Source organism: Oncorhynchus clarkii, chromosome 13 (genome assembly GCF_045791955.1).
Source record: "Oncorhynchus clarkii lewisi isolate Uvic-CL-2024 chromosome 13, UVic_Ocla_1.0, whole genome shotgun sequence".
Taxonomy (NCBI): Eukaryota; Metazoa; Chordata; class Actinopteri; order Salmoniformes; family Salmonidae; genus Oncorhynchus; species Oncorhynchus clarkii.
This window is the reverse complement of record NC_092159.1, coordinates 37,983,613-37,996,338: the sequence shown is the minus strand read 5'-3', so window position 1 is coordinate 37,996,338 and position 12,726 is coordinate 37,983,613. Positions and strand designations below refer to the sequence as shown.

The window sequence follows — 12,726 nt, the reverse complement described above, 5'->3', positions numbered from 1 at the left end:
GTCCATCATTTATGTCCAAATAGCCACTTGTTGTTATTGTGTTCAGCCCAGTAATCCATCTTCATGAAGCGTGAGCACTACGCCCAGACAGAAGGTCGTAGAAACATGTCAAACAATGTATGGAATCAATTTTTAGGATGTTTTTAACATGACTTCAATAATGTTCCAACCGGAGGATTCCATTGTCTGTAGAAAAGCACTGGAACGAGAGCTAACTCTGTCGGGACCGCGCGTCACGAGCCTGAGACACTCTGCCAGACCACTGACTCATTCAGCTCCCATTCCCCCCTCCTTTATAGCAGAAGCCTGAAACAAGTTTCTAAAGACGGTTGACATCTAGTGGAAACCTTAGGAAGTGCAACTTGACCCCATAGACACAGTGTATTCGGTAGGCCAAGCTTTGAAAAACTACAAACCCCAAATCCAACCCGGAAGTGAGAAATCTATCTCAGGTTTTCCCCTGCCATATGAGTTCTGTTATACTCACAGACATTATTCAAACAGTTTTTTAGAAACTTCAGAGTGTTTTCTATCCAATGCTACTAATAATATGCATATTTTAGCATCTGGGACCGAGTAGGAGGCAGTTTACTCTGGGCACGCATTTCATCCAAAAGTGAAAATGCTGCCCCCTATCCCAAATGGGTTTAATGGTATCTTGTTCTCACAGCTAATGGAATAAAATGTCAGTCTCAGCTAGGGCTGCACAATTATTCGAGTTATTATCGAAATTGCAATATTGACATGTGCAATATGTATATCGCAAGAGGTTGCAATTTATTATTAAGTGCCATGAATGTAACGTTCAAATGCAATGAGGGTCCCCTGGGAAACTGACCGACGCTGGTTCCTACCCTGTCACAACAACTTCTATTGTACCTTGTTTGTACTTTAGTTGTCATGCCAAACTACACCAAGCATAGAATCGGAATATTACTTTGGTAAACCAACAGTTTACCAAAGTGTTTTGATCTAAATTGCAAGTTATATCATGATTGCAATATTTGGTAAATATTGTGCAGCCCTAGTCTCAGCCCTACATCACATTGTTTTTTGCAACGGTGACCACAGGAGTCTTGTATACAGACAGGTCGTAACTGAGGAAATGCATCATGATCACTAAGAATGTGACAAAAAAAATTTGTTCACCTTAATTTTTATCTAAATTCAGACCCCCCCCCCCCCCCCCCCCACACACACACACACATTGAGTGGATTGTTTAACCAGACATTTTGAGTCCGACTATACATATTTTGTTTTTAAATATTATCAATCAGTCCTGGACTAAACAAATCCGTCTCCAAGGCGGAAAGCTGTGGTTGAAGTTGTGCACCATGTAGAGAACCAAAAGTGGGTTTGCCGCCAAACCAGTTGAGAACATTTACAACTGCGACCTGGCTAAGACAAAGCAAAGCAAAAACAACAACACAGAGTTACACATAAACAAATGTACAGTCAATAACCCAATAGATAAATATATGTACAGTGTGTGCAAATGTAGAATATTAGGGAGGTAAGGCAATAAATAGGCCATAGAGGTGAAATAATTACAATTTAGCATTAATAGATGTGCAGATAATGATGTGCAAGTAGAGATACTGGGGTGCAAGAGGGTAAGTAATAATATGGGGATGAGGAAGTTGGGTGTGCTATTTACATATTGGCTGTGTACAGGTACAGTGATCGGTAAGCTGCTCTGACAGCTGATGCTTAAAGTTAGAGAGGGAGATATGTCTCCAGCTTCAGTGATTTTTGCCATTTGTTCAAGTCATTGGCAGCAGAGAACTGGAAGGAAAGGCGACCAAAGGAAGTGTTGGCTTTGGGGATGACCAGTGAAATATACCTGCTGGAGCGCATGCTACGGGTGGGTGTTGCTATGGTGACCAGTGAGCTGAGACCAGGCGGGGCTTTACCTAGCAAATACTTTTATAGATGACCTGGAGCCAGAGGGTTTGGCAATGAATATGTAGTGAGGGCCAGCCAACGAGAGCATACAGGTTGCAGTGGTGGCTAGTATATGGGGCTTTGGTGACAAAACGGATGACACTGTGATAGACTACATCCAGTTTGCTGAGTAGAATGTTGGAGGCTATTTTGTAAACGACATCGCCGAAGTCAAGGATCGGTAGGATAGTTAGTTTTACGAGGGTATGTTTGGCAGCATGAGTGAAGGATGCTCTGTTGCAAAATAGGAAGCTGATTTATAGATTTCATTTTGGATTGGAGATGCTTAATTTGAGTGGATGGAGAGTTTAGAGTCTAACCAAACACCTAGGTCCACATATTCTATGTCAGAACTGTCTAGAGTAGTGACGCTAGTCGGGCAGGAGGGTGCTGGCAGCAATCGGTTGAAGAGCATGCACTTAGTTTTACTAGCATTTAAAAGCAGTTGGAGGCCATGTAAAAAGTGTTGTATGGCGTTGAAGCTCGTCTGGAGGTTTGTTTAGCACAGTGTCCAAAGAAGGGCCAGATGTATGCAGAATGGTGTCATCTGCGTAAAGGTGGATCAGAGAATCACCAGCAGCAAGAGCGACATCATTGATATATACAGAGAAAGGAGTCGGCCCGAGAATTGAACCCTGTGGCACCCCCATAGAGACTGCCAGAGGTCCGGACAACAGGCCCTCTGATTTGACACACTGAACTCTATCTGAGAAGTAGTTGGTGAACCAGGTGAGGCAGTCATTTGAGAAGCCAAGGCTATTGAGTCTGCTGATAAGAATGCGGTGATTGACAAAGTCGAAAGCCTTGGCCAGGTCGATGAAGACGGCTGCACAGTACTGTCTTTTATCGATGGCGGTTATGAAATCGTTTAGGACCTTGAGCATGGCTGAGGTGCACCCATGACCAGCTCGGAAACCAGATTGCTTAGTGGAGAAAGTACGGTGGGATTCGAAATTGTCGGTGATCTGTTTGTTAACTTAGCTTTCAAAGATTTTAGGAAGGCAGGGCAGGATAGATATAGGTCTATAACAGTTTGGGTCTGCTTGCAAAAGCTGAAACAGGGCTGTTTCCCAGAGTTAATCCTAGGTGACTGTATTATTCATTACTACATTGATTTAATCAATAGGGTTTGTGTTCTTATTGCTTAGTCATGTTCTTTGATACAGGCTCCAGGCATCTACAGCTCTGATTCTGGTTGTTCCTGTTACATAGGGTGCTGCAACTCACTGACCTCTTTCACTCCTTTTGCAAGCTGGCTCATTCTGTATATTTTGTTCCCTTTTTCTATTTTCTTCTGTTTGCAACCACAGAGATGGAACAGTCAGTTTTGTGTTTGTCTGGTGACGTTTTAGGTTCATTTGACAAGCTGGACTCTGTTGATCTCTGCGAGTGTTTTGTCTGCAGTGTGAGTGGATGTGATTGTATCAACAGAAGGAAGCTGATACTGATCAAATGGCTGAAATCACTGCATTACCAATCAGTCTTTCCTTTATTTCTCACGAATTGAATTGTGTGGCAATTCCTTGTCTGTGGAAACAGTGGGTAGTTACAATCTGGGTCTGTGGTAAGTGTGTAGTAATGGCCTTGTGTTCCAATCCAAATACTGTAGGTCAAGTCTTCTGCACCCCTGACCTTTTTAGAGGACCTGACTAACTCCATTGTTACCTGGCCTCAGCATTAGAAGCCGTAATGGCACAAAGTCTGGGGGGATTTTCCTCAAGGAACCGTTCTAGGGATGAATAAATGAAAGGCTAGCACAAACGCAGCTTGACGGGTTTCCAAAAAATGTGCTTTAATTTGAAGCGCCACAAGACCACCGCTAATAAGCTTTGTAAGCGAGCACTGTGAGAACACTTAGAGCAGTCTTTGTGCATAACTAGACAATATTATGCACCCGTTTTGTATTATTTTTTATTAATAGAACTGGGTTTGCCTGGCAGGAAGGAAGCGGGAGTGAAAGTTGACATTGTCATGGAGGACGCCACATAAATCATATGAAAACATGTGATCTTGGATACAATCAAGCTATTTTAAGTAGCTTTCAATGGGAACAGTAAGTCTTCTAACAGCAGTGTGTTTGGCTGCAAGGTTTGTGTGTATGTATATGAAATGTATGTTAGCCTTCAGGAAAGAGGAAGTGAAGATCATAAAGTGCCTGTGCCAAGAGGTGGGTGCACGCTACATCAACCAGGTTAAAGGACACCCCACCCATTAGTCCCAAGAGTGCGTGTCTAGCTGTCTGTTTCGCGTTTTGTTTTTTTTGTCTTCATGAGTGTCTTGTGTGTTCAAGTGCTTGCAGATGTTTACTTGTAAATCCTGTAGCCAGAGCAGACTATTAGACCAAAACCTAACAGAGCTTATTTTCAAAAACTTGATGAGAGATAGTGTATTAATGAAACTGAAATATCGCATCTCAGTTCCTTGTTGACATCACAGGGTTAGATGAGAGGATGTGAGTCAGTGTTTGTGTTCCATGCGTTCATGATATGCAGATTAAAATACCAATATATTTGACAGGTCAAAACACAAATTAAGCATTCATGGACATTTAGATAGCTTGCTGTTGCTAGCTAATTTGTCATGGGAGATTAATTGCTTATGGTCTTCTTTTTTTTTGCCCATTTTGAGTCCTACAAAAACAAATGGGTTTTCTACTCTGACAATTAATCAATCCACCCATAGATGGGAAACCTAGTTAGATTTGAGTAAGATTTCTCTCATTGAAGCTTTCTTTTCCTTCTCTGGATTTTAAATGGTGTTTGGCAACCAACTTTAAGTTGTGTTACTTCCAACTGGACTGGAATGTGGACCTCGTTCCTCTTTCAATCACCCACGTGGGTGAAGTGGCGCGTTAAGCGTCTAAAATAGAGCCAAGTTCTATTTTAGCGCCTGGCTACACAGGACGCACGTGAGCAGTTGGGATGAAATGATTGAATAACATGTATGTACATTTATTTTGCACGCAACGCGGCTGGTTTAGTCACGTCTTAAAATGTTCAATAAGACTTTTAACACTACTAACTTGTTTGGGGTAAACTTGTCGTTTTTTAACTCCAAGCACAGATAGGACACATGGAAATGAATTTCCTTAGGCTTTAATCATGCAAACACTTTTTTAAAAATATTATGACAAGGCATGTGTGAGATTCAGTTATAATCTAATGTTCTCCATCCATGGAATTAGTCCACTGCACCACCAGGTTGGAGCTAGCATGCCATATTTTGTTTTACATATACAAAGCAACATTCCCAGAAAGTTGTGGGAAGGTTGTATACAAAATAACCATTGGACAACCGACAGCAGTGGAAAGTGAATATGTATGTGAATATGTGAGTGGGTGGTCAGGTTCATTCTCTTGCACGGTGAGTGGGAGAACGCCGGGTGATAACACAGCACCAGATAAGTCTGGACTCCCATCTGCGTTCAGAAGTAGACACCTCCCAACTGCTAGGCATTATTTGCTCGTGGAGGAGGGAGGGGTTGGGGGAGGGTAGCCTGCTGGGTCGAAGTGGCTGAGCAGTCAGAAGTGCAAATGTCTTGCTTTCACCTTTTTCTAAACCATTCAGTTTATTTTACCATAAATTTGAACATCGTGTTCTTGGTGTCACCCTTTGGTCAATTAGGGATGTGTGATTTGCGCACACAGCAAAAAGGCTGTAAATGATCTCACATAACAGGCTTATCATGTGTACATACCACCTAAGCAGTTTTGTTATGCATACATTGAGAGAGCACAACAAACGGAATCTCTCCATGTTCTCCCTGGAGGCTGTGCTGAGTGATATTCAAACCAGAATCAACCAACCTGTCTACTGCTTCTATGGGTTCACTTACACAGGATCTTGGAGGTGGGCGACAAAATGGGCCGGTGTTGCGTCGCCTATGACGTCATAACCGTAGCAAACTCAGTGGTTTTGACAGCCAATAAAACGAGCTGAAACTCGTACATAACCAAGTAATGGTCAAGTTCAAGACTGGACAAAGTACAGCATGTCGGTGACCAATTCAAGAACATAGGCGACTTTAGAGATATCGCGAGGGACAAGAGTGCCGTCGGGTATAACTGTTTGTGGACATACATTCTTACTGGTACATTTTTGCTATGGTTCCTTCGCTCTGCAAATAAGATGAATTATTTAGTCAACTAACCTTCAGGACGTTTTCCAGTGCGTAAATACAGCGCGTTCACTCGTGGATTAGGAAACATTTGCTTGAAGGCTAATTTATCTATTAGATGTTCATCAGTCTACTCCGTTTTTGGAACAAATTGTTATAGCATAAGTAATTGATATTCCTGTGAAATGGCATAATATAATTCGGTACTGTACTATCTATATTCGTTGCATACATTGTATGTAGCCTAATATTGTATGATGATGGTTACATTATTAGCCTACAGTAAGTGCTACAGAGCGCGCTGCATTTTCTGGCGTTGTAGATAATTACAACATTGAACGGTGTCTGTCTCTTGGGGGTTATTTACAGGCGTTTCCTGTACCTGAATTATCCTCCTCACTTTACAGATCCAATGCATTGGTTGATAGTGTTCTGGGAACCATCTGTTGACAGCACGGAACATTGAAGGTCAGTACAGTATGTTCCGTTCTTTTCACTTTAACTGACTTCTTGCAGCTTCTAACAGATCAGCATCGTATGACTTGTAGGCTGACGATGTTTAAAATGTCTTGATTTAAGAGTTTATTTTGTATGCTGTTGACTCATCATGTGTGTTACTTGCTCTTATTACATTTCCCAATGCAATGTTCCGCAGCTGCACAGGTACAGAACATCGCCGCTAATCACTTATGTGATAATGTGACTTTAGATTAGATCAAATGGTAAAACATCTGTGTTGTAGTACTCTAGCCCAGGACAGAACGTGACTCGGATGAAAATCTCTCTTTGTTGCATAATTTAACATACTAGCTACAACAGCAAATGTTAGAGAGCTAAATTATCTAGATATCCTAACAATGTAACAGCATCTAGTATATTAAAACAATTATTAGATGGCAGTTTAGCACTGCAAGTACTGACTCGTGACTATAAAGGACTCGGACTTAATGTGATTTCAGGGGTAGATATGTGTTTGATGTTTTAGTACACGTTGGGTGGCTACCAAGCAGAAATGCAACCCATGCTGATATTGGCACAATTATTCTTTCTCATTCCACCTCTAATCTTTCTAATTCAGGTCCATTGAAAAAAACGTTTCTCTAAATGTTTGTATTTTGTTTTGTATTTTCTTCTTCAATCTGTACTTTTTTACTCTGCTTCCATCCTCTCCTCCTCCCTGGCCTATAATACACTAATTCTTCCCAGAACCCCTACCCTGTGTGTTTTCCAACCGGCCTCGTCGTGAACGAAAGACCGAAAGGTGCAAAAGAGAAGGATTTTGGTGCCACTCATCTCAGTAAGAGGTTGTGTCAAAGCCAATCATGAACTGCTTTGGATCTCCCCCAGGCGAGGACGTTCCCCCCCCACGTTCCAGACGCTCCGCAAATAACATGGCCGCCAACTCAGCAACACCCCCCTCTGACAGGCGCTTCCTCATCTTCTTCGACTTTGACGAGACCATTGTAAATGAGAGCAGTGATGATGTGGTGGTGCAGGCGGCCCCAGGGCAGAACCTCCCCGCCTGGCTGAAGGACACCTACCGACCGGGCCACTACAACGAGTACATGCAGCGCGTGCTGGCCTACATGGCAGAGAAGGGCGTGACCGAGAGTGCCATCCGCTCCGTCATCGAGAAGATCCCCGCCTCTCCCGGCATGCTGGCCTTGTTCCAGTTCCTCCGCCACCGCCCCCCGCAGGACTTTGAGGTGGTTCTGGTGTCTGATGCCAACACCTTCTTCATCGAGTCCTGGCTCCGCCGCGTTGGGGCCCGCCAGCTCTTCGTCAAGATCTTCACCAACCCTGCCACCTTCGACAAGGATGGCCGGCTGGTGCTGCGCCCCTTCCACTCCCACAGCTGCCTGCGCTGCCCGGAGAACATGTGCAAGCAGGTGATCTTGAGGGACTATGTGATGCGGCGTACACAGGAGCGTGGGCGGCCGTTCCAGAGGGTATTCTATGTGGGCGATGGGGCCAACGACTTCTGCCCGTCTCTGATCCTGGGGCCCCGGGACACGGCGTTTGCCCGGCGGGACTACCCCATGCACCGGCTGATCACTGAGATCCACGAGGCCAGGCCAGGGGAGTTCAAGGCTGTTACTGTGCCCTGGGCCAGTGGGGATGATGTGGTGGAGCGACTCAGGAGGCACGCAGAGGAGAAATGATGAAGCTAGGGGGTGGGGTGGGGTGGGGGTGGGGGGCTGCTCACACACATGCACAAATACTCACACACACATAGCAAATCACATTCCCAGATCAAATACCCACAAAACCACATACTGACACACAATGAAAATCCACTACGCTCAAGAATAGAGCATGCCAATTGAACAGGCGTTTTGATATATTGCCTGCGACAGTGTCACACTTCCGCTCAGTCCATCTGTCTTACTCGGACTCAGCCACAGAGCTAGAGATACTGTAGTCTTTCAGTCCACCTCTTCACACTCTAGGCTTGAAGCAATCAGAAACACCAACCCAGGAAAGGCATCAACTCTGTTAGTTTTTACAGGGACCTATGCCTTAGTTGATATCCTACCAGTCAGGGCAGTATTGTCAGTCAATCTTTTAGAGGGATTGATTCTCTTATGCTGGATTGAGAGGGAAGAGGAACAAACATCATTGACTGAATAGGGGGTTCTGCAGTGATACATTTAGGACTGATGTATTACCTATATTCCTTTGTTTCCTCAATTGCTAACAAGCGTCGGTCAATACTGAAGCCACTTTTTCAAAACTCTTCACACAGTCTGCATTACCAACATGCATCTTGGCCAAACAGTTAATCTCACCTCAAACCACTTCATACACGTCTCAAAATAAGCTCGTTCGACCATAACTCTGGCAGCAGTTCTCACTCAAAACACACTGACCTAAAAAAACACTAACAGGGAGCATTACATAAATGTACTTCTCTTTGAATGATTTTCCACATGAATCAGTATTTCATTATAGAATAACACCGTGACTTTATTGACTGTACTGAAGTATATGTAACAAGAATGAATCAGAAATGCAGCAATTTGCGTCAATAGCCTTTATTTTTTTCTATGTCTTTGCATATAGTAATTTACTTGTGAAGAATAAAGTTGAAACAAAAAACAAGTTCCTGAAATTCCAGGGCTGCAATAATTTCAAAAAATGTATAGTATAATCACTAACTGTACAGTACTGTGACGGTTCTAGTTCTCCCTCTCTCCTGCATTTGGCCACAAGTTCTCAACATCACATCTTACGTCTTCTCTGGCAAAGCATCTTGGGAAGTATCTTCTGGAATGTCTAATTCAACCCTGGCAGTCTTCAGGAGAAGAGTCTCCACACCCTGCATTCATGGTGTCCAGTAAGGACATCTGGTCATGTGTATGGTGGTCATAAACCTTCCACCTCCACGCAGAGGAAAACTCCTCTATGGGGTTAAGGAAGGGGGAGTGTGGAGGCAGAAATAGTACTGGCATCCTGGGATGTGCAGCAAACCAGTCTGTGACTGCAGCAGAGTGGTGGAATGTCACATTAACCCACACAACGACGGTAGGGGAGTTTCTGGCCCCTCTCTCCTCCGCTGGCACGAGTCGATTATGCAGATTCATCCAGAAAATAAATGAGCCTCTCTGTATTGTAGGGGCCAATGAGTGGTTTATGTAACAACAAACCATCATTGGACAGTGCTGCACACATTGATGTTAGCTCCTCTCTGGCCTGGGACTTCCACGGTTGCGGTCTGTCCAATCACATTTCTTCCACCTGCGGTGTGTTTTTGTCAGATTGAATCCAGCTTCATCCACAAAGATGAATGTATGTGCAGTTTGCCTGGCTTCCATCTCCATGAATCTCAAACACAGTAAATCCACAGTTTTACAGTACTTTATATTATGCATAGCTGTGTATGTACCCTGTTTGGTTATTGAACAGACATCTTAACCTGGATATATTGATACCAGAGTTCTTTCACCGTTTCTCTCAAAGGGTACAACTGCTTCCTCCTTATTTAACGTTTCTCTAGGACTCTTATTTAACGTTTCTCTAGGACTCTTATTTTATGTTTCTCTAGGACTCTGGCCATTGTCGTTGTGCTGACCGTATTCACATTCCCAAAAGTAATATTGTCTGCCAGCAAGCACTCTGTCCCGAATTTCCCAGTTTTATTGCATTGTTGCCAATCACCATGTCAACAATGTTAATTTCCTGCGCATCTGATGATATTCTGCCTTTGCTGTGGGAGGCAACCATTGGATCCTACTGAAAAACACAAAACAAATCAATCCATTAAATGTCAGTACATGTAAAAATGTGAACATATTGTATTGTACTGTAATATATAGTTAAATTATTATTGAAGGATGCACATCTCACCTGTTGAACACTGCAGATTTGGTTGCACCCTTAAACCGGCTTCTCTCAAAGAGAGACCATGGTTTACAACATGGTCAATAATTGTGGCCCTTATCTAATCAGAGACCACCGCTCTTGGTCTTCCTCTCCTTTGTCCTCTACACTGTCTCCCTCTCCCTGCCACTCTTCTTTCCCCACCAACCTGTCTTCCTTGATCCATGTTTCCAAACTAAATCATTCCGAAGCCGTCCTCTTTTGTCTGTTTAGTAACGAGCCTAAAAACAGGACACATGGGTAGACTTTCAGCTGAAATTGCAATCAGCTGTGTTTGGAATGATTAAATATTCTGCTGAGATTTTCTATGTTTCAATCTGGTTACTGCAGAAATGCACGACATTTGCCATCATTCTGTTTTGAATGTGTTTTTAACAGTTTTGGAAACAGTGTGTTAGCATTTGAAAACATGCTGCAAATATATAGTTTTGCAGGGGGTGGAGTACAAATGGATGCATTTTGTGTGAAAGATGATTGAAAAATGATTCACAGTTTGGTCCACATACACTTCCGTTTCGCTGACTGTGTGAAGAGTTTTGACAATGTGACTTCAGTATTGACCAATGCATGTTAGCAATTGAAAAAACTGTAACAGTCTGACTGTAACAGTCAAACTGGGTCAGTAGGGCAGTAGATCCGGTTAGTTAGTGTCCCGTTCTCTGACTATAGCCCTCTCCAGTCCACCCAATGGCATTGTCGATGCTAAATGAATGGGTGGCTATTCCAGTGTAATTCTTAAATCTTATATTATCAATAATAAATTGTGTGTTTACTTGTTAACAGTGCTCTTTGTGAAATAGGGAATTGATGGCTGATCAGGGAAAATGTAATGTGATAACATCGCCATCTACTGGCAGACCTACAGATTGCAAGTGGAGACCAGTTTTAAAGTTTTGGAAAATAAGTTGAAATGAAACAGAAAATGTACTGTACCATATGACATAGCTAAATAACTAAATATTGTCGTTTTTAAAACATGTATGTATTATTTGTGCATGTCTGTTTTTAATATGTAACACGTACTTGTACCTACATGTTCCACCACCAGCAGGAATATAAAGCCATGAACTAAACTTCTGAGTCTGTGCATTAATTATGTCCTATCCTAACACACTAATTGCACCCCACTATATTTCTCTCTACACATAAATTCCACTGGAAACTGTTCCTTGACTAAGGCAGCAGCACAATAGGCTTGAACACCATTTAGATGGTGACTTAGAATATGACTTAATAGTCATATTCTGATTTATATATACATACTGATTTAGAATATGCTACAAATACCTAGGTGTCTGGTTAGACTGTAAACTCTCCTTCCAGACTCACATCAAACATCTCCAATCCAAAGTTAAATCTAGAATTGGCTTCCTGTTTCCCAACAAAGCATCCTTCACTCATGCTGCCAAACATACCCTCGTAAAACTGACCATCCTACCGATCCTCGACATCGGCGATGTCATTTACAAAATAGCCTCCATTACCCTACTCAATAAATTGGATGCAGTCTATCACAGTGCCATCCGTTTTGTCACCAAAGCCCCATATACTACCCACCACTGCGACCTGTACGCTCTCGTTGGCTGGCCCTCGCTTCATACTCGTGGCCAAACCCACTGGCTCCAGGTCATCTACAAGACCCTGCTAGGTAAAGCCCTGACTTATCTCAGCTCGCTGGTCACCATAGCATCCACCTGTAGCACGCGCTCCAGCAGGTATATCTCTCTGGTCACCCCCAAAACCAATTCCTCCTTTGGCCGCCTCTCTTTCCAGTTCTCTGCTGCCAATGACTGGAACGAACTACAAAAATCTATGAAACTGGGAACACTTATCTCACTCACTAGCTTTAAGCACCAGCTGTCAGAGCAGCTCACAGATTACTGCACCTGTACATAGCCCATCTATAATTTAGCTTAAACAACTACCTCTTCCCCTACTGTATTTATTTATTTTTCTCCTTTGCACCCCATTATTTATATTTCTACTTTGCACATTCTTTCACTGCAATCTACCATTCCAGTGTTTTACTTGCTATATTGTATTTACTTCCCCACCATGGCCTTTTTTTTGCCTTTACAGTGCCTTGCGAAAGTATTCGGCCCCCTTGAACTTTGCGACCTTTTGCCACATTTCAGGCTTCAAACATAAAGATATAAAACTGTATTTTTTTGTGAAGAATCAACAACAAGTGGGACACAATCATGAAGTGGAACGACATTTATTGGATATTTCAAACTTTTTTAACAAATCAAAAACTGAAAAATTGGGCGTGCAAAATGATTCA

General features: G+C 42.8%; 1 protein-coding gene across 4 annotated transcripts; it reads left to right on the top strand.

Moving 5' to 3' along the window:
* The first annotated feature begins 5,883 nt into the window (after positions 1-5,883).
* LOC139364642 (probable phosphatase phospho1) lies at positions 5,884-11,515 on the top strand. 4 transcript variants are annotated; one of them, XM_071101563.1, is made up of 3 exons: positions 5,884-6,035; positions 6,470-6,530; positions 7,410-11,515. In XM_071101563.1, the coding sequence occupies exon 3, from the start codon at positions 7,454-7,456 to the stop codon at positions 8,222-8,224; it is 771 nt and encodes a 256-aa protein (XP_070957664.1). In that variant the 5' UTR covers positions 5,884-6,035; positions 6,470-6,530; positions 7,410-7,453; the 3' UTR covers positions 8,225-11,515. The 4 variants fall into 4 exon arrangements, with proteins under 4 accessions (XP_070957664.1, XP_070957661.1, XP_070957662.1 ...); XM_071101560.1 differs by having other exon boundaries at positions 7,269-11,515; XM_071101561.1 differs by having other exon boundaries at positions 5,908-6,035; positions 6,432-6,530; positions 7,269-11,515.
* Positions 11,516-12,726: the final 1,211 nt, after the last annotated feature.